At 31.7% G+C, this 23,220-nt stretch overlaps 1 protein-coding gene across 3 annotated transcripts in view; it reads right to left on the reverse strand.

Annotated features, from left to right (window-relative positions):
• GRIK2 (glutamate ionotropic receptor kainate type subunit 2) overlaps positions 1-23,220 on the reverse strand; it is a 670,079-nt gene that overhangs the window by 401,862 nt on the left and 244,997 nt on the right. For all 3 annotated transcript variants that reach the window (XM_047102336.1, XM_047102337.1, XM_047102338.1), the window contains exons 2-3: positions 16,378-16,545; positions 12,370-12,627 (exon numbers count right to left, since the gene is read on the reverse strand). In XM_047102336.1, coding sequence (XP_046958292.1) covers positions 12,370-12,627; positions 16,378-16,545 — 426 coding nt within the window. The remainder of the gene's footprint in view (positions 1-12,369; positions 12,628-16,377; positions 16,546-23,220) is intronic.

Here is a 23,220-nt window from a genome sequence, read left to right on the forward strand (position 1 = left end):
GGGACATGTAATTGTATCAGAATGCAGGTTCTTGGACCCATAACTGTGTAATGTTTATTCATTTGTTTGCTGAACAAATATGCATGAAGCATCTACTCTGAACCAGGTGTTATTCCAGAAGATAAGGACACAGTGCTAAAGAATTAATTCCCTGGAATGGTTTACTGGGCAATAAATTAAAAGTCTTATGAGAAGAGCATAAGGTTCCAGATTCTTTCTTTCTCTAATGTAATGAAAAAAGAAATGGCAGAAGTAGAAAATACTCTCCGAAACATTAAATTATGATGGGTTTTAACACAAATGAGTTTATAAATATCATTTGTATATAATCAGGTTTCAATAACAAAGCTGGATTTTTATATTTCACCCTAATGTTAGACAGTAGAGATCATAAGTGCTAGTCATATTCAAAATAAGTGTATATTAACACAATTTTAAAATATGATATTAACATCAAAATTCTTATAGGGACAATAGGACTAATCAACAGTAATGGAGTTGAGGATTTTTTTAGATAATAGTGCAATAAAAATATCATGAACTTATAAAATCAGTTCTATAAATAAAATTTTCAACTAGTTAAACAAGTTCATATACTTTTTTAAAGGAACAACATAATGTTTATCTGTTCAGGGAGATGGGGAATTTTAATATTATGCTCCAGTTTTGTGAAACAAAAGTGGTTTCTATCTTAAAGGTATCAGATATTTAAAAATTTTAATAAGCAAACCTTAAGAAAGAGAAAACAGATTCTCTAGCATTTATTGTTTAGCTTACCATGTGACACTTATTTACATATATTATGTTTTATGTTAATCTAAAACAACCCTGTTATGTATCATGTTTTCCCATTTAAGAGAGAAACTGATGACAGCCAAGTGACACATTTGGGAACAGAAATCTACAGTCTTTTGATTACAAGGTGGGTCATAACACAACAGTTACTGACAGAAATGCTAATCTCCTGAGAGAGATAGCAAGAGCATATAACTTCAGTACAGTGAACGTCTGTCATGTCAATTAAGTTAATAATTGACATGATGAATTAAACTTCTGTATAAAACAAATATAGTTTGCGAGGTAAATATCAAAATAGTTAATGACCTTTGCCTTTTTTTTGGTAAGATTATGGTTGATTTAAAAAAAATTTAATGTTTATTTATTTTTGAGAGAGAGAGAGAGAACATAAGTGGGGGGAGGGGAAGAGAGAGAGGGAGACACAGAATCTGAAGCAGGCTCCAGGCTCTGAGCTGTTAGCACAGAGCCCGATGCGGGGCTCCAACTCACAAACTGCAAGATCATGACCTGAGCCGAAGTTGGATACTTAACTGACTGAGCCACCCAGGAGCCCCAAGATTATGGTTGATTTTGTTTTCCTTCTTCTTTTGTTATCAAGTCTTTTTATGGTCAATGTCTTACTTTTCCTACCCAGTCAGGATAGGTTATGTCATGTTGTAATAAAATCTCAGCCCCAAAGATCAGAGGCTTAAAAATAGGTAATGTCAGTTCTTTCTTCTATAACTTGTCTAACATGGGTTGGTAGGATAGCTCTGCACATTGTAGTTACTCCAGGACTTTTAGACAGATGCTCTTATCATCGTCATGGCATGGAGAAGAAAACGTGACACTGATTAGTGGCCCCTTAAAACATCCACTAAGAAGTGATTCAGTACTTTTTGCTCACATTTCATTGGTGAAAGAAAATCACATAACTTAGCCTAGCTTCCAAGGGGATAAAAGAATGTAAGTCTGTTTTGTCCCTAAAAGCAGTCAGAAGGGGAGCCTGTTGAGCTTCCCTTCGGTTCAGGTCATGATCTCCCGGTTTGTGAGTTCAAACTCCGTGTTGCGTCTGGCTCTGTGCTGACAGCTCAGAGCCTGGGGCCTGCTTCGGATTCTGTCTCTCTCTCTCTCTGCCCCTCCCCCGCTCACACTCTGTCTCTCTATCCTTCAAAAATAAATAAACATTAAAAAATTAAAAAAAGAAGCAGAGTCAGAAATATTTGGTGAATAGTACTAGTAACTATAAAACTGAATAACTTTATAATTCCCTAAAATGTGTTAAAATTAAAAAAAACTTATTTAAAATTAATTATATAAAATTTACTAGAATGTTGATTCTTGGTAGCCAACATTATGAAGTTCAAACCAAGATTATCCCTAGTATAGTGTTCCCCTGGGGGACCCTGCTCATGCCTCCAGCCTGTCCAGGGATAGTCAGTCATTTCAAGTGAAATGTTAGGGTTAGCTCTTTCCACAGAGTTCCTTCGACTTACCTCTCTTACTTCTTAATTTTTTTTGTATGATTTTAGGACATGCCAAACCCTTCGTAATATCTTTTGACCTACTTGTTCTTATTCCTAGGCACCCCTAGCTGACATACCCCACATTTCAACCACAGTAGACATGTCACTGTACAACAAATTCATCACACTACTTCACAGCTCTGTATCCTTCCATTTTCTATTCTACTTGCCCTTAACATGCTTGAGACACAGTTTAAATGTCATTTGTTTTCCCTCTCTCTAGTCAGGTGATTTTCTTGCTCTCACCTCCTGTTTGGCCATAACACTTTTATGTGACTCTTTTAGCACTTAGCATACTGTATTATAATTTGTTTGTAATACAGCATTTTACATACCTGAACAATAGGAAACAGTTGTTTCTTCTTAGAACAACAAAGTGCTTGATAATGAGGTAGTTTACGTAATCAGCATATGTCATCAGTATACAATAAGTTTATGAAGACAGAAATAATTTTCAAAATAACAATTGTCTTCAAATATGTTTTCAAGTTAAATATATTACAGGAGTTAATAAGAGATGGCCTCCCTCCATCTGCCAGTGAGAACTGATGAAGTGAGCCCAAATTAAAGAAGAATAGTAAAATCTAGCTGAAGTACCATATGTGCTGTTTGGGGCTCTAAAGTCCATGTTAGTTGACTGGCTATCAAATAGGCTAAGAAATTTAAAAATCAATATTGTATCATTTACAAAGCATACTTTAATATAATCAGATTTGCCTGGATTTAGAAAATCTGAGGACATCACCCAAGGCAATCTACAGATTTGAGGCAATTGCTCTTAAAATAATGGAAAACTTCATCCTAATATTAATTCAGAATTCCAACAGATCACAAATTAGGGTGTGACTATGTGGATTGCTTTGGTTGATAAAATGTGAGCAACAGTGTTGCTCATTTTTAGATGGAAAGATTTAATTGCCTGGCACTTAATTCTCCAACTTACCCATTCTCTGCCACAGCAATTGTGCAATAAGTTCAAAGCATCCTAAAATGCTGACCCAAGATATCAAAAATAGCTGCCCTGGAGAATTATCTAGATTTACAGTAAACCTTATTTTTATGAGACATACAATCTTGTTCTATTAAATTGCTGTGATTTGGGGAATGATTTTTCCTATAGCATAATCTAGTCTGGTAGTTCTCAAACTTCACTGTGCATTGAAAACATTAGGAAAATGTGTTAAAACACTGTTTGCTGGCCTTACTCCCAGTTTCTGATTTAGTAGGTGTGGGATGTGGCCTGAGAATTTTTCTTTCTAATAATTTCCCAAGTGATCATGATGCTATAAGTCTAGCGACCACACTTTGAGAATCACTGATCCATCTAATCTTAAATAATATGCAAGTTATCACATTTGGAAAAATACTTGACAGTAAGTCAAATTTGGCAATATAATAAACAAAAGCATACTTTTATAGATAAAAACAAATATAAAATTGTAAGCAAACGTAGAATGCTTTTATAGTGACTTAACATTGGTAAAATTGTAAATCACTTATGAAAAATATTTATTCAGTTATCTGAACATTTCCACACTGAGTTGTCTTAATTCTGCTGAATATTTCTGTCCTTAGAGTATTTTAAACAGTCTTGAATTAGTTTTAATATGGAGGAAGAACATTACACCATAAATATAGTAAAAATTGTCAAGTATAAATTTAAAAAAAAATTAGAATAATCCAGCATATGTTTTATAATAACTATTTCAGCAAATTCATAGTTTTACTTTTTAATATAACTTTAAAGAATTTTTCAAAAAGTATTAATTGCATGACTAATGATTCTGATTTGTCAATTAAGCATTTTAAAAAATTTCCTGTTCCATTTTCACAATGAACTTTTTATCCTTTTATCCAATTGGAATAATTGGGTTGGCATTAAAGAAAGAAAATTAAGTCAGCCCTTGAAATCTTAGCACTAACTTGTTAATTACCCCCATTAATTATACAATGAGGAATGACAAGCAATAATTCCCTTTCCTAAAGTATGGCTGAAGGTCAGAGAGCTATCTTACTGGCATATTGAGAGATCAAAGCAAATGATGCAGTTTTTCTTTTAAATGCCATCAGACATCACTGGAAGCTCACCCAAGGAACTAAGTTAATGTTTTAAACATAATCTTTAAACATTATTTTTATCTGTTAAGGGAAACAATACTTATTACATATTTAGAAGTAAAATGACACTCAATAGCAAAACCACGAACAATCCAATTAAAAAAACGGGCAAAGGACCTGAATATACAGTTTTCCAAAGAAGACATACAGGTGACCGACAGGCAAATGATAAAATGCTCCATGTCACTAATCATCAGGAAAATGCAAGTCAAAACCACAATTTTATCACCTCAAACCTATTGTCATCAAAAAGACAAGAGATAGCAAGTGTTGGCAAGGATGTTTTGATTATTCATTTGCAATGTAGATAATTTTTCCCCAAATATGCTTTATATAACTTACATTCAAAACAAGATAAACATTTAAACAATGTTGAGAAGGAAACAGAAAACTTTTAGAGGGCAGTTGTGTTAATCCATTCAGGAACTGAATTTTTAAAAAGAGTTTCTGATACAGAATCAATTCATTTTTAATCAAGCATCCAATAAACAACCCATAATAACTTACAGAAATGGATATATGTTAGACTTATTTCTCTTCTTATTTACTCCAAGTCTCATTGCAATTTAAAATGAATGCTGTCATTTTTTAGGGGTCAGTGCTTTAGACCATCATTACTAAGTGACTCATATAAAAATGAGTGCCTATGTAGAAGTCTTTACAGTGAATTATTTTTAAAGAAATGACATTATTGTCATTTTGTCATTAGTTTATAGAGCATCCTGGAATAGTCAATAATGGAACATATACATATATAAAACATATACATATATATGTATGTACATGTAAACATATATACACCTATAAAAGAAGTGATAAATATCACAAAATCTTCAGTTTCCCCAAAATCCTTCTCGAAACTAAGAAAATAAAACCAAAAACAAACAACAAAACCTCCCTTGCCTTGACATTTTTTGTCTCTTTCTCCTTAGATTATTTTTTTCTCCTTGCTATTTGTCTGAAACCTTCAGATATTCCCATGACATATTTCCTCAGCTCATTAAAGTCTTAGCTCAAGTGTCACCTTCCAAGTAAGGTCTCTTCTGATAAACCCAACCTAATATTGTAATCATCTTTTATACTCCCTATACATCTCCTTGCTTTATGTCTCTCCATAACACTTATAACATTTGATATAATAGACATATTTGTTTTTTTATTGCTTATCTCCCTTTTCTAGAATACAAAATCCACAAGTCAAATAGCTTTTGTCTGTTTTGTTCACTCTTGTATCTCCAGTACCTAGAACAATGGTGACACATGGTAAATATTTGATTATTATTTGTAAACTAAATAAAGCAATAAACTTAAAATAAAACAATTGAAGAAGAAAATAAATAGATGAATTAATTATAAAATATTTAGTGTTCTCATGCCTAGAAAAACATCACTCCTGCTACATGGGTAACATAAGTATGCTGAAAATAAGATTTACTACAGAATTGAGGATGAATTATTTTATCAACCAAAGTCTTGCATCCTACAAAAAAACAGAATTATCAACTTACACAGGTAGGAGTCAGGGAAGGTTACTTCACATTTATACTTTGTAGGAATATTTTAAGATGCATCCTGAAGGTGGTGAATAGATAACCAAATGGGAAGGGCATATCAGGCAGAGAGAACAGTTTGTGCACAGCAAAGAGGCTTGAAACAGCACAGCATGATTGGTAAGGGGGAATGACAATTATTCAAGGAAGGCTGTGGCATAAGTATTGAGAGAAGAAATACCAGGAAAGCAAAATCAAACAGGCATGAGAATGACAATGACAGAGGCTGCATGTGTCATGCTGAGAAATCAGAACTCATTCTTCTAAGAACTGAGGATTTGCCAAATAGTGTTAAGTCTGGGAATGACATCACCAGATTGTCATTTCAAAAAAGACTATTTTGTCTGCATCAGATGAACTTAAATAGGGTACCAGGCAGAACACGGTCAAGGTTGTATACAAGTATGTTAACTAAGACAGGTGGTGGGGATGGAGAATAGAGCTAAATTTGAGAATTGCGAGATACAAGGGAGAAGTATTAAGTGATCAGCTGGAAATGAGGGATGAGAGAAAGACAAGAATCTAGCATGATCATTAAGGATGGGGCTCAGAAACCCTATAAATAGGGAAAACCAGGAGAAAAAGCATGTTTTGGAGTAAAAACAATGAGTTTGGTTTTCATCACGTTGGATCAGTTGTGCCTCTGAGATATCCAAATAAAGATGTCCAATGGTGTCTGGATCTATGAGTATGGAACATGGTGGAAACAACCGAAGGCGTCGATCAATTATCTATAGCATAGAGGCAGAGGAAGGTATGGGTCACGGGAAAAACGTTAGGGAGAATGAAATCAATAAGCAGAGAACAAGACTGAAAAAACTGGAATATCAATTTTTAAGGAGCAAGGAAAGAAAAAGGAGTTTAAGAATATAAAAATAGGAATAAAAGGCTAAACGAGGGCGGTAACAAGGAGAGAATGATAGCAGAGAAACCGAAGTAGGAGAGTTATTTTTTCCCCTGAAGAGGGAGTAGTCAGAATTGTCAAGTGCATCAAAGAAATAATACAAGTATTATCCTTCTCCCTATGCTACTCAGAGAGGGAGACAAACACCAGGAAAACACTAGGGGAAAGTAGCTACCAAGAGGCTCATGCCAGATTTATCAAGTTCCAGATTTAAATTTAGGAAAACTGGCAGTGTCTGTCTCTCACCAGGGAATTATTTCACTTTATTATTATTATTTATTTGTTTTCCAATGAAAGCAAACACTGCTGATCACTGAGGTCTGGTATAAGACCTGCCCCTTCTGTTTCATTAGACCTACATATACATAGGAATACGAATTGTATGATTATTGTGGAGAAATATTATTTTTGTGTTTTAGGATTGGCATATACTTTCAAGACTTTAAAACTTAAAAACATTAGTTCTTTGAATATGTTTAAAAATATTCACTGTCATGTAATCAGAGCCCAAGTAATAATATTCCAAAAATGTTTATGCTTGCTTAAATCGTAATAAAGAAACTATATTCAAGCAAAACCAACTTTGTGGAAACACTAATATACCAAGCTATGTAATCAACTATACCCAAATAATTAGGCTTAACTCATAATTGCTAATTGTATGTGCACTTGGAATTAAAGAACTTTAAGCTTTGCACTTGGAATGTACAACATATAATCATCTTAGATCCAAATTACCCCACTTCCTGAAATAAAATTGAAATTATTTGGTTATAAGTTTTATAATACAGAAATTGTTATAATACTGAAAATTAGTGTCTTCCAGGAATATATATTTTCATATTAACTTATTCTCTTGAATAATTTTATTTTATCCTATTTAAATATAGGTCCAAGATAAAATAAATTTTTTCTATTAAGTGATCTTATATATTATTAAACTAACTCCAAAAGCACACAAAGATGTATCTAGAACATAGTCTATACATATACTACATCCAAGTTAATACAGTTAGTAAAGAAAGCATTTATGGTCCTTAGGATAAAGGCTATGGCCTTTTTTTCTCTATTGATATCATAGAAAGTAACCAAAGATCAGCCTATTAAATATTATAATACCTTTAAAAATGACTAATTCTTTTCATTAATTAAAATAATTTATATTCTCTCCTTTAAATCCTCCCCTTATCTATATCAATATCCATGACCACTCACTCACTAAATAATGACTATTCAAAAAATTAAATGAATATACATTTAATTGCAGTCAAAATAGAATACAAGTACAATTCATGCTAGCTTTCTTATACAAGTTTTTAAATGATAGAAGAAATCATATATATATATGATTCCTGAAAAATGTTGAATCTATTTATTCAATACAAGTACTAAAAAGTGACCTAACCTAAACTGACCTTGGGCAGATTACTTAATCCATTTGAGATTCATTGTCTAAGCAACAGATATAATAACACCTCTTTAAGCATTCATTCCTTAAATACTTATTAAGGTATATCCATGATCCAGGTAATACCTAGGTGCTAATGACAGAATAGTTAGTAGCCTTAGGGCTCTTTCTGCTCAGACATGTATTTGATCCAGTAGAAAATACAGTCAAGAAATGTCATTCATAATGTGATTATAGCTCCCATGGGTGAGGGTCAAGGGATAACCAAGGGCTGAGATGTGTTGGAGGAAACGTATTCCAGCCTTGGGACCCAGGGTTGGGGTAGATTTTCTTTGTAACATCTAAGCCAGATGGTACATATGAATGGTATATATGAACATGTATGTGCAAATGCACACATGCACATGTGTGTGCATTTAGTGGATTGGAGGAGTGGGGACCAGAATGAGAGCTTTCCAGGTGAACAGAACAGTAGTTTGGGCAACCTGAAAGAAGTTTAATGGCTGCTGGTAGGCAGAAGAGCCAGTCAGTCCCTCACTGAAGGAAGCAGGGATGGTGGATGATAACCTATTTCCTTTGGGACTCATAGAAATGTTTTGACAATTAAGTGGAATAGTTTATATAACAGCAACTACAACAATGCCTAGTGCATTATAGCTCCTTTCTGTAGTTATTTTCCTTCTATTCTCCTAATTTCCAAAGTTGTACCAGTCATTTAGTAGCAAAACTGGGAATAGAATCCCAGGCTTCTGTTTACCAGTCCAGAGTTCTTTGTTAATGGACTGCTGGTCTATAAACAAAGATGAAACACAGGGATTTTAAAGCAAATATTCAGAACTTATCCTGGAATTGCTTACAAGCTGACAGCTATCCAACTTATTTTTAGTTTATATTTAAAGTGAATCATATGTTCCAAAATGACTGACAGAAACACAGCTTTGTTTCTGAAGCCAATTCTTCTCCATCTTTTTTGGACATCATTCAGAGCTATAACAGACTTTCAGGGTGTTTAAAAGCATTCATCCACGACAACAACAAATGCTAATTATCATAAAAAATAAAACAGCTCCTGTTAACATCATTCTAAGAATTTCTCCTACTCCAGCACTATATTTCATCTATCATCCCATCTGTTTTGGGGTGGGAACAAAGACTGGATGGAAGTATAATTATCATGTATCAAACTGGACAACACAACAAAATAGAAATGAATATAAATGGGAGGACTAGCATACATAATAAATAAATCTGGAAAGGGAAAAAGGAAATGTAAATAAAATGGCACAATGTGTCCTGCAGTAAACAGCAGATACATAAATCCATAATGGAGTCAATAATGTTTATCTTGCTGAGTATGAGGTGGATTTTTTCCCATTTCAGTTCACAGTCCTTGCTATAATCAGATTGCATTGCACATGATCAAATAGACATCTTGTTCACTTGGGCAGTTTACAAATCCTCTCTACTGAATTATGTCATTAAAATACCACCTTGAGACTTTTAAACATACCTGCAAAGACAAAAAAAAATCTATTTCCATGTATTTATGAATACATTTCAATAGGAATCTTAGAGTCAGTTCTGTCCTATAAAAATATCAAACACAGTCACATTCTCGAAAGTGTTAAATTAAAAGGGACTACAAGTGTCCAGTTGAAACAAGTGTCCAGTTGAAACAGTGTCCAGTTGTAATTAGCTCATTAAAAATATGGTAAAAACATGGACAATCACATATCCCTAAGTAGGAACTAGAAGCTCAATCAGGGCCAGGACTTTTTTTTTCTTTTATTGGCATAAACACACTTGCAATGATTCTTGGCATGTAGTAGGTGACTGATCAATATTTTTAAAATTGAATATTGCAAAATAGAGAATTATAAGCTTTTATTCTTCTCAGAATATTTTAATACTCTACAAATAATTCTGTAGTGACTGAGTATTAATATTTAAATAATCAGATTTTAGAATCTCCAAGTATCTATTTCACTTTCAAGTGAGGAGTATGCCAAAGCTTCTTTTAAATAGTAACAATTATTTTAATACATATAATCTGAGATCAAGTCTCCATTAAAGGTATGTACACTGAATTAACTAATTACATTTATTTCCCTATTTAAATTTGCTTCAATGATATAAATGTTTAGAATATTATTTAAACCAAAAGATCAATTACATATGAAGCTTTACTTTATCAAATTGTTGTTTGATCTTGATCACAAATCCCATTATCTTTTTAGTGAATCACTCAAGAACTACATACGTGGAATAAAAATGTTACGATACACACATATACATACAAGCAGAATAGTGAAGAAGGTGTTATGTCCATAAGCATTTTGAACTTTCTAATATCCTTTACACCCTTAGGAGTTTTAAGAGAATAAGACATAAATGCAAAAATCACATGCATAACATACACCTATATGCATCTGTATATGTGTGTGTATATACCATGTGTGTGTGCATGCATCTATGAAGGTACATGATATTTGCACATCATTCACTTGAATTATATCAGAGGGAATGGAGAAGTAAATAATCCATGGATTCATAATGCATGTGTACTCATATTTATATATTCCTGTATACAACAATTCATAAACATATGTGGACAAATTTGTAACTGACGATGCCCTGTACCATCACATTATACAACTCAGAAAAACCATTCACATAGAATCTACCATTTATAACATGATATATAGAACTTTACCAATGACAGAAAAGTAATGGTTTGGGAGTAAAACATCAGACAACCAACTTAATAAGTCTAATTTGAGTTAAAAGACACATCAAAGGTACTTACTAAGTTATTTTTTGAAGGTCTTTGTTGAGGTATTTCTAAGTTAAAACTATGTATAAACATTTCACTTTTTAAAAGCAGAAAAATGAAATTACTCTATTGATGTGTATTGAGACTCACTCTTTCTTAGCCTAATGAAAATGTTTTTCAAAGTACTTTCATTGTTTTCTCAACCCTATGGTTTCCTGTTCCCTGTTCTCCTGGGAGAACTCTGACATCTATTTGTAGATGGTCCATTCTATTGGCAAAGGGATGGGTTCCTGCATATAGTTCTAAATATTGCATGCATGAACACAGTATGCTGCTGGAGTACTTTGGAAGAATTAAAATTCAAATGAATTCCAATTTTTGTCTCAGCATAAAGGTATAATGAAATGTCTCAGAATACAACATTATTTTTATGGTCTACTTTAAGGATCATTATTTACACCATTGATAAGCATCTTAATGTATGTAAAACTCTTATCACTAAATAATAACCAAAATAGTATGAACTTCTACCAATATAACTGCTAAGGAAAATAAAGACTTTATTTTCAATGTTTACTTTCATATATTTACCTATGAGATGTATTTTTAATTGCTACTTTAAAACAACTACTCATATATAAAAATAATAACATACATTAAAACAGGAAAGCACAGACAACTTCTAGCAGCAAACATTCATTAAAATATTCATAGAAGACACTGAAATAAATACCACTTAGTAAATTATATTATCCAAGTCCCTAAAGTATGTCTACACATAAATAAGTCCAAACACTCTGAGTATTTCAGTGGTTATAATATTGTTTCAAATATGAGAAAAAAAGTTTTAAACTTTAACATGCTACACAGATATAAAGTTACTACCTTTCATACACAGTTTTTGCACATAACAGCTAGAGAAAATGTTAAGGCAAAATCCTGAATTTCTTGATAAGTTTCATTAATAGCCAGTCATAAAACTTTACTTTGGAAAACTATCCTGAACCTGGCAGAAGAATACTTTCAATAAGTATTTCAATATTAATTTCCACACTATCTCTTTCCTTCATCCAATATTATAGTTCATGCTACCTGGTCCCCCCACAGAAAAAAAAAATTGCTTATTTTAAAAATACAGAGAGAAAGTATGTGATTTAACTGTTCTTTGGATGTGTGGATGTTTGATTCCAAATGTCTTTCCAACTCTTTCCTTAATTAAAAATCAAAACAGGAATATAGTAAGAATTTTGAATAAGTTTCAGAATATTATGTGTATTTAAAGCATAGCCCTGAAGGCTACTGATTTTTCTTACCAGTGCTGTCATCATATACAACTGTGACAGTTTTCCACTTGAAGAATTGCACCAAGTCCAAAATGGCGCGGCTGAGTGAAGAGAAGTCTGGGTAAAGACTGACATAGAAGGAATCTTTGTTGTCTGACACCTGGTGCTTCCAGCGGGTCTGTATGTGGGGAACCCCCAGGGCATTGCAGATGGACTGCACAGCATTTGCTGATGAGCTGTGTGAAGGCCCGAAGATGGCAGCCACCCCAAGAGAGAGCTGATCACAGGCTGAGGAGAGAGAGAAGTCTGTCAATAACGAGGAAAGATGCCAGTGTGCCAACATTATCACATTAGTGTTGTGAACCTGAAGGTTTATCCTGAAGAAAGATTTTGTTTTCCTTATAAATAACATCTCCAATTTAGCTAATTTTCATATTTTTTTCTGACTGCAAACATGTTCAGTTTGTCAGAAGGGAAATCTTCCAGGCATCTGCAACTCAATGTTCAAATGATTCTACAAATAATGCCAAAAGGGGGAAAGAGGAAGAATATTCTAGAATTTAAGAAGGAAGGGAAGTGTTCACCCTGCAAAAATAGTTTATATCAGGAAGTTGGGGGAATAGTGTTCCTTCCCAAATTCACTGACCATCCTCCACCATTTTAAATTCTTAATCAGAAGCCATTTGGTTGTTCCTCCCCATCTGAAAAGCTAGGGCAACACAGAGCTAAGTATTTGCACATATCTGATGATACAGATCAAGCTAAGCATTACAGATACCCCTTTAAAACCTGATATGGCTTATCACAGATGATTTCATATAACTTAATCTCATCGAGAAAATTATGAGATAAATACTTAATCATTTTTTTACTTGACTTTTGTATACTGTAAGTCTTTTATATTGTTCTAAGTTAATTTTTGAGGTTTGTATTCACTCACAGAAAATTTTATTCACGTCAATAATAAATACAGTAATTAAGAAAGGCATAAATAACCTAGAAGCTATTCAGATTAGAATAGACTATGATAGGACTTCAAATTCTATAAGGTCCCTCAAAGCAAATAGGGAGTTTGGGCCTAGAAAGTAAATAACTATTGGAAACATGAAAATCATCTTTAAATATTTGTAGATCTGGTCTGTGAAAGAGGCTTAAGTTTGTTTCATTTGATTAGAAAAGGAAGAATAGGGCAAATGGTTAGAGGTTCATCACAAATTTTGACATAATTTAAATTTAAAAAAAATTAAAGGGAAGTAATAAATGTCCAAAAGTGGAAATCTGTTCCAAGAGGCATTGGTTTACCCATCCCTGCAAATATTTAAACAGGACTAAGGAGAAGTATTATTGGGATTTAGGCATTAATTATGTGTTCAGACTGAATCTCTCCAGAATAGTTTAAAATTATACTGAATTTTAATTCTACTGAAGCAAAATTTCCTTCAGAGATTTCACTGCATAAAACACAATGTGATGGAATGATTCTTAAGCTTAGGGATATTAGTAAGTAAATAAACTATAGTTAAAAAAATTCACTTTTAAACATTTTCTTCAAAAATTCAGTATGATCTAAGTACATTTTTTGAATATGTAGGTTCTTACTTTTTAAATAGTGATTGGAATTCTGAATCAGTAGTCATGTTGGAACTGACATTTTTCACGAACTTGGATTTTAATTCATATACGTTGAGAATAAAAGATCTTCCTTTACCAGGTTTTTGACAGAACACAGGTGAAAAAAAGTTGAAAACATTATAGTGGTTTATACAGAATGTTTTGAAATGTGTTTCAAATATGAAATAGTTTTCAGCTATCAGAGGAATCACTTAAAAGTGATGTATGATTCAAATAATAATTCAAGATCTAATACATCAATGTATTTATTTGCTCAGCAAAACAGTATCACTTATGAAAAGTATAAGAGCATATAACAGAGAAAATGTTGACATGTAAACATCTAATTTCTTATCATTTGCTTGTTTTGGAAAAATAATTTAAAAAATTTAAATGTCCAAATTTTTAAAATTACTTTATAATATATTATATATTAATATAATATATATTATTTTATATTTATATATATTTACTGAGCTACCATAGGTTCAGATATTATACCAGATCTCTCTCTCTCATATTACCCTTTCACATATTGCTATGCCTCCCAATCAGTAATAGCTCAGTAAGCAAGAGCTTCAGAAGGTAAGACCCAAACCATGACATTTACCCTCTCAACATATCACAAAGTTACTTAATTATGCTTATTTGAGTTTTCCCCAGTTTCAGACAAAGTCAATTAATGAATTTGATTCCCAATGGATTTTAATTTCATAAACGCTTTTTAGTATTTTGAAACCAAATGAGTTGGGGACCTCATAATTCCCAAGATAGTAACCTGTTTGCTGTCAGAACACACTAGACTGTTTTTGTTTTACATTGCTCCTTTGAATTCACCATTAAGAAATGTATTGATATTTTTTTATACTTCAGTCATATTCCATATGCTTTGGTCTAAATGATTTCATTTGAGACAGAGCTTCTTCTTCCTAATGGAAATAATCCTGAACTATGTCACTAATCAAACGCACTTGTCTTGCAGTTAATGACTTATTTTGCAATTATGATGACAAATGTAATACTTCACAATAACCTTTACCCTTTTTTTCCAGCCTTTAAAACCTTTCATCACCCTGACATGGTTCTGAAATGTGGAAACTTATTTGTATTCTCAAAGATATGAATTCAAAGGGCAGGCAGAATTTAGGCTTTGATAAACACTAGTTAGCTGGGGGATAAAAAAGATACTTTCATCTCAAGGAATATTGTACCTTATCAGTTGCCATTAATATTAATGAAATTAGAAGAAATCTGGACCAACTTAGAATTATAAATAATTATGTACATTTCTTTCAATGTTAGGTAGCTAATGAAACAATACTAGAATTACAGAAAGGTAATGTTGTTTTTAAAAATATAAATTTAGAACAAATGCTTTATAATCCCATTCCTTTGTGAAAAATCTATATTATGAAATTTAATTCCTATTAGATGAATGCTAACTATGCAAAAGAAAATATCACCCACTTAGACAAGTAAGACAATGGAAACATCTCTCAAAACACATTTACTACCAAAGTTATTGTTTGGTTAAAATAATGCCTTGATAATAGTTTCATTATTACCTTCCTGACTTTCTAAATGCTAAACTCATATTCCACAAAGTTATTTTTCTGTTCTTAACACTAAAAAAACAGTTTGACAACAAAATAAAAGAAATAACAAAATTTATAAAGTATTCTATCTTCCTATAATTCAATTTTTTTTTAATTTTTTATTTTTAATGTTTATTTTTGAGAGAGACAGAGTCAGCACAGCGCCCGACGCGGGGCTCGAACTCACGAGCTGTGAGATCATGACCTGAGCCGAAGTCAGACGCTGAACCGACTGAGCCACCCAGGCGCCCCTATAATTCAATTTTCATATCATTAGCCATTTATTTTCAGTTATAAGAAGAAACATCCAATAGTTTTAAAAATGGGCATGAAGTACACATAAATGAAAGGCTGTTGAAAATTTTCCAATAAAGTTTTAAGATTGGGCTGACATTATGAAGTAACTTGGAACTACAGAACTTTCAAGGTAGTCAGTAAATTGAGACAATAGTGATAATGTACTTCTTGGAAATGACAGATAACACAATAAAAATGTAATAATGGATTCCAAAACTAGGTAAAATCCACTGCTGTATAGTTTTATTTAGTGGATTCTTAAAAATAGGAATCGTTTAGTAAGAAAAGGATTATTGTGGGGGAACAATTTACAACAATCATAGACCTAACTGAGTTTATGTTATAAATGATTTTTTCATAATAGGCAATCACAACACCTTACCTTCTTTGATAAAATTTACGTGCAGTTTGGAAAGAAACATTGCATGAAAATATTCCTAATGACTTATTAATTATATTTGGAATTAAGAAATCTCTTAAGAATACCTATAGAATTGAATTCCAGAAAATACAATGTTAAATATTTGTCAATTACCTTTCTTGGATGCTTCAAAACTGTCATAGAGGTTTATCTTCTGGGTGTCATAAGTTAGGGTGGTATTGGGCAACAACGTTCTGTTTCTGTTGATTGTGTTCACAGCAAATCTGAACGCAAGTTCCTCAGCTCCCATTGGGCCAGATTCCACATATTCAAAAATACCACCTGGCGAAAAGAATAATCATGCAGTTTTACAAAAGGGAGAAAATGTGTAACATTTTCTGTAATTTTATGTATATGTGCATTTATGGGTGATAAAGCACACATGTTATTTGCTTAAGTACATGGAGTTTGTGCTTACTTTTTTATAAACTTGAATATTTGGGATGTGCCCTTTTAGATAAATCCACACTGTAAAAATTTCTTTGCTATTGCCATCATTATTTAACACAGCTTAAAAATGACTTTGCCTTTTTTTCTTCTGGTAATTCCTTCTTTTAGGGCCTAGATATATATAGATCTTGCCTTAAGTATTGAGATTATCCCTCAAAATTTTGCACACGGTTCCAGAATAATCAATCCTCTATATTGATATAAAGCTATGAAGTTAAGCATCAGGAAAGTTATATTAAATTTGTCTCCATTATCTGAGAAATCAGAGATCTTTAGCATAATTTCTATGGCACTTATTGTGTTAAAAGCCCCAAATACAAACTAACTTGCAAATTCTAGCATCTTCCTTGCAAGAAATGAGAAAAAAGCGTCATTTCTGTATTTGTTTTGCTCTAAGTCTTTTTTAGAAGATACTTGGACATTTGTGAAAGATAAATCTCCAAAACAGAGTAAAATCCCTTAATTGGTGAATATCATGGAAGTATATAATTTAGCCCATAAAATGTAGAATACAATTCAAAAACATGTCCTTTCCATTTGTTACCTTTTACCTGTTATATCTTAGTCCACTTCCCTCATTCTTGTCCCAGCCTTGCTTCTTACTGATATCATCTCTATTCAGTTATGAGTGACCTATGGGAACCTTGCCTCCAACAGAATCTCTTCCTTATTGTTACTTTGGTAAATGGAATGAAAGGGGGAGCATCTGATATTTGACACTGTCCAACCTCTGTCCTTGGGAAAGTAGTACTACTTAAACAATAGAAAGCATTTATCTCTCTTCCTTTCAAATTTCATGCCATGTGCTCTCAGCATAGGCATTCACAAATTAAACTCCCTTGGATAAGCCATTTCCACACCTTGCAATTCATACCTCATCAAAAGTCTTCTGACATATGAATGTCAGGTGACTATACTATCAGCAAACTTCCTATTTTAAATTCAAAAGAAGACATGGTATGGTAACAATTCCTCTAAATATGAGAAATTAGGACTCAAGAAAATACCACAGTGCTCAGACAAATTTATATTCAGGAAGAATTGGAAAATTTGTTATTTGACACCATACTAGTTTGAAATATTTCTCTTATTCTTTCAGCTAAATTGATGGTATAATTATCAGAGCAGTCAACTTATTATGAAATAGTGCTTTTAGTATATTTAAAATCTTTGGAGACTTATGCTAAGCAGAAGGACAATAAGTATTTACATGACTAATGGGTGTCAAGAACCAAATCAGATATCTCGTATATATGGAGGAGAATAATGGTATGTGCCTAAATCTGAAGCCAAAAAGGGTTCATATTCTGGTTCTGCCATTTGCTGTCCATTTAAATTTGGGTAGTTGCTTAAATCCTCAGTCTAAATTTCTTCATATCTAAAAAAAAAGATTATAATTAACACTACTGCATAGCGTTGTTATAAAAATTAAATGCTTATCTCATAACAAAACACTTAGATTGTGGTTGCCATAAAGTAAGCACTCTATAAGTGATTAAGGTTTCATTGAATCTTCAAAGTAATCCCAAGTAGTATTATTTTAGGAAAGAACTCTTTTGGCCAAAGATCATATAACTATGAAGTTATAGTGCTAACATTACAATATGTTCATGAAAAAATTAAAAGCCCTTACTTATTCCACTACAAACTAGTTCCAATACAAACTTATTCCACTACAAAAACTTGAAAATTTCATTCAGGTAAAATACACTAAAATTCCTAAAAGGTGAGACATACTGACTTTAATATAATATGTAATTAGAACTGTAAAATCCTACATATGGAACAGAAAAATAATAGAGCAATTGTAAGATACTTCTTAAAATTAATTAGGAATAAAGAGTCAATTATAGAAATGCAAACCTGAAGTTGTTTCTTAATGGCACAATAAAATGAAAAACTAAATCTTCTACTTTCCTCAGTTCAAATTATAGTTTCTATGTGATATACATACAAAAGAAAAATACAAAAATGGTCAATATTTGATGACAGTGGGTTAAAATGTCCCCATCCTTTACCTCTCTTCAAAATAAATAATTCAAATGTAAGTTTATATATTTGTTAGTGGTTTGAATATTTAAAGAAACCTTTGTAATTCCTTAGGACAACCCATTTTCATCTTAATTAAATAAAATAAATAATTTTTATTGATCCAAAGCCAGAATTTAAAATTTTGCATATAAAAACAAAAAACACCCAGATCATGCAAGCTTTCCAGGCACAATATCTTCTATAACACCTTCCAGCTACGTACTCAAAAAAGAAAGAGAGAGAGAGAGAAAGATATCACTACTTCTTATGTGTGGAGGGAAAGGATGGGCAGGCAGGTAGGGTAAAAGAATCTAGTAAAGAGTTACTTTTTAAAAAGTATTTGGTGGGCTCCTCAAACTTATGTAGGAAAAAAAGGGAGCTTTTGTAATTCTGTTTAAAATTTTGGAAAGTTTAATAACATCTAACACAGTAATTGGTCAAAAAAGAAAAGTATTATCACTATATTAGGTGATTAGATGATTAGGTATAAGGACATTACTGATAGATATCACTAATTATTCTTGATTAATAAAAGGGAAAATATTTTTAGAAAAATAATGGAGTCACAATGAAGCTTTATTAAGAAAAAAATCACATATTAATAGTAAATGCTATATTTAAGTGTAAAATAGAAAGGAAGTCCTGGTAATGTCAGGAAAAAGATAAGAATGTGTACATTATTGACTTTTACTACTATTCTGGGAATTTCAATAAATGCAGTTAGAAATAAAAATACTTACTAAAACATATAGATTCATTTTTATTTCATTATATTTACAGAAGAGACACAATGGTGTTTGATAACAATGAAAATAACAAAATTGAGAGAATTTATCACCAACAAACCTTCACTACAACAGGTATTAAATAAATGAGTTCTTTAAGCAGAATAAAAAATGATCCCACAGGGACCCACCAAATTTCTAAAACATATGAAATATAAAAGAAGGGGAAATATGTGGGTGATTATTAATGAATTTTAACTAAACAAGCAAGAATAGTAATATCTTATGAAGTTTGTAATGTATTTAAATTAAAGTGCATGATAACAATAACAAAGTTGAGAAAAAAATAAATAAAATTAAAGAATGTAAATGTTCTAGCAATATTGAGAGAAAGGTAAAGATAATTATTTTGGATTATAGTAAATCAATAATGCATATTTAAATTTCTTAAGATAGAGACTAATATATTGAACTAGTATATGATCAAAACTTTAATAGATTAAAAGTCACATAATAAAAATATTTTATTTGTCCAAAAAGAATAAGAAAACATAAGTAAGATAAATGGAGAGAAAAACACCAAAAAATTAACATGATGGTATAAGTGGTAGATCTGAAACAAATGCATCTGTAATTGCATTAAAGGTAAATGGAGTAGATTCACATTTTGAAGTTTAAGATTACCTAACAGGGTAAAAAGCTAAACAAAACTATAAGCTACTTGCAAGAGAAACAGTGAAAAATAAAGAAAAAGATGGGCAAAGATAGGTTCTAAAACCACATTAGCCAAATAAAAGCTGGCGAAGCTATCTAATGTTACATAAAGTAGACTTGAAGACAAGAAGAGAATAGAGATACAGAGTGCATATCATAATGATGATAAAGAGGTCAATACACTGGAATGATATAAATCAGACTCGATATATATCTAATAAAAAAATATTGACAAAAGAAGAAGGAGTTATAGATCATAGTGGGAAACATTAAAACACCACTCTCAGTCGTGTTAGCAGTTAGTTACTGATAGAGTAAGCAGACAAAAAAATTATTTAAAATTTAGACAATCTAAATATATTTGACTTAACTAACAAAGATGAAACACAGTACCTCAAAATGAAAAAATATTTTTTTTCTTTTCAAATGTATATTTAACAAAATTGATCATAAGCTGGGTCATACACTAAATCTCAACACACTTAAAAGAACTGAAATAATTCAGAGCACATTCCCTCACCACAGTGATATTAAACTAGAAATAAATAACAAAAAGATAACTTAGAAATCCCAAGTTCAAAAATTAAAGAATATATGCCTAAGTAATCTATTGGTCAAGAATGAAATAAAAATGGAAATTACAAAATCCTGGAAACAAAATAAAACTGAAAATTTGGCATTCAAAATTTGCCTAATACAACTAAGTACATTCTTAAAAGAAAATTCAAAAGATTAAAAATCAATGATCTGAGATTCCATCTCAAATATCTAGAAAAAAAAAAAAAACAAATCAAATCCAAAGGAAACAGAAGAAAAAATATAAAGATTAGAGCAGAATTAAAGAAAAAATATATATATATATATATATATATATATATATATATATATACACACACACAATAAACTACACACACATGAAGACAAAATTTGGTTATTTGAAATATTATTAAAATGTATAAAATCTTAACAAGCCTAATCAAGAATAAGAAGATAGAAATTATAAAAAAAATTACACACCATCTCTTAAGGATCATATTGATGTACAAATCTTAAATAAAATACAGTCAATTGAATCTAGCAATATATAAGATAATCATACATCCAAACCAAGTGGGTATGAAGGTTCCTCTAAAAGTTAAAAATAGAATTACCCTATGATCCAGCAATTTCACTACTAGATATTTACCCAAAGAAAACAAAAATATTCACTCAAAGGGATACATGCACCCTGACATTTATGGAAACATTATCTATAGCAGTCAAATTATGGAAACAGTCTAAGTGTCCACTGACTGATGAATGGATAAAGATGTGGTATATGTATGCAATGGAATATTACTCAGCCATAAAAAAGAATGAAATCTTGCCATTTGCAATGACATGGATGGAGCTAGAGAGTATTAGGCTAAGTGAAATAAGTCAGCCAGAGAAAGACAAATACCATATGATTTCATTCATATGTGAAACTTAAGAAACAGAACAAATGAACAAAGAGAGATTGACGCAAATGAAGAAATAAGAGTCTTAACTACAGAAAACAAATTTATGGTTACCAGAGGGAAGGTGACTGAGGGGATGGGTGAAATAGATGATGAGGATTAAGGAGTGCACATGTGGTGAACACAAGTATTGTGTGGAAGTGTTGAATCACACTATATTGTGCACCTGAAACTAATATTGCACTGTATGTTAGCTAACTGGAATTTGCATAAAAACCTAAAGAGAAAAAAAAAACAACAAGTGGGTTTTATTTTAGGAAATTAAGATGTGCTTAACATTTGAAAATAATTCTATGTAATTTAAAATATTAACATAAAATAGAGAAAACTGAACAATCCTTTAATAGTCATAACAATATCATTGATAAATTTCAACTTCAATGCATGATTAGATACTCTAAGCAATTTAGAAATAGAAGAGACCTTTTGAGCAAGTATGGTGTATCTATAAATAACCTACATCATACATCAGACTTACTGGTATAATTTTGAAATATTTCCCCATAAGACTGGTAATGAAATAAGGGTGCTCACTATGACCACTTTTATTCAGCATTGAAATGAAAGTCCTATTTAGTTCAATTAATTAGTAATGAAACTAAACAAAAAAAATTAAAAATAAAAAATAAAAGGTTTGAAAAGGAAGAAATGAAATTATGGTTCTTCTCAGATGAAATGATTGTGAATACAGAAAAATAATACAGATAGGGGTGCCTGGGTGGCTCAGTTGGTTAAGCGTCCGACTTCGGCTCAGGTCATGATCTCGCAGTTTGTGAGTTCAAGCCCCGCATCAGGCTCTGTCCTGACAGTTTGCTCCGAAGCTGGAGGCTGCTCTGGATTCTGTCTCCCTTTCTCTCTGCCCCTCCCCACTCACACTCTGTCTCTGTCTGTCTCAAAAGTAAATAATCATTAAAAAGTATTTTTTAAAGAAAAAAAGAATACAGATAATTATTATGACTAAAAGAATGAATTTAGCAAGATGTCATTGGACATAAGATCAAATTATAAAAATAAACGATATTTTTACATATCTACAACAAACCAAAAGGAAAAAATAATTATAAAGAATCATTTTCAATAATAAAGGATATGCAAAATATTGTGGTAAAAGCTATAAAATGTTATTAAGAGAAAATTATATTAAATTTATGAAATATTAAATTTATTTCATATATTAAATTTATGAAATAAAGAACTCAGTGGGGCACCTGCGTGACTCAGTCAGCAAGCATCTTACTCGCGATTTCAGCTCAGGTCATGATCTCACAGTTCGTCAGTTTGAGCCCTGCATCCGGCTCTGCACAGTGCGGAGCCTGCTTGGGATTCTCTATCTCCTTCTCTCTCTGCCTGTGCACACCCTCTCCCTCTCTCAAAATAAATAAATAAATAAATAAACTTAAAAAAAAAAAACCTCAAGATTTTAAAAGCATTAATTATCCACAAATTTATCTACAGTTTAGTACAATCCCAATCAAAATCACAATAAGACTAAAATACATGTGGGAATGCAAAGGGCCCAAAATAATAAAGCACTCTTA

This window comes from Lynx rufus, unplaced genomic scaffold (genome assembly GCF_022079265.1).
Source record: "Lynx rufus isolate CCGP_SWC_20201006 ecotype Redwood Valley unplaced genomic scaffold, mLynRuf1.p SCAF_6, whole genome shotgun sequence".
NCBI lineage: Eukaryota > Metazoa > Chordata > Mammalia > Carnivora > Felidae > Lynx > Lynx rufus.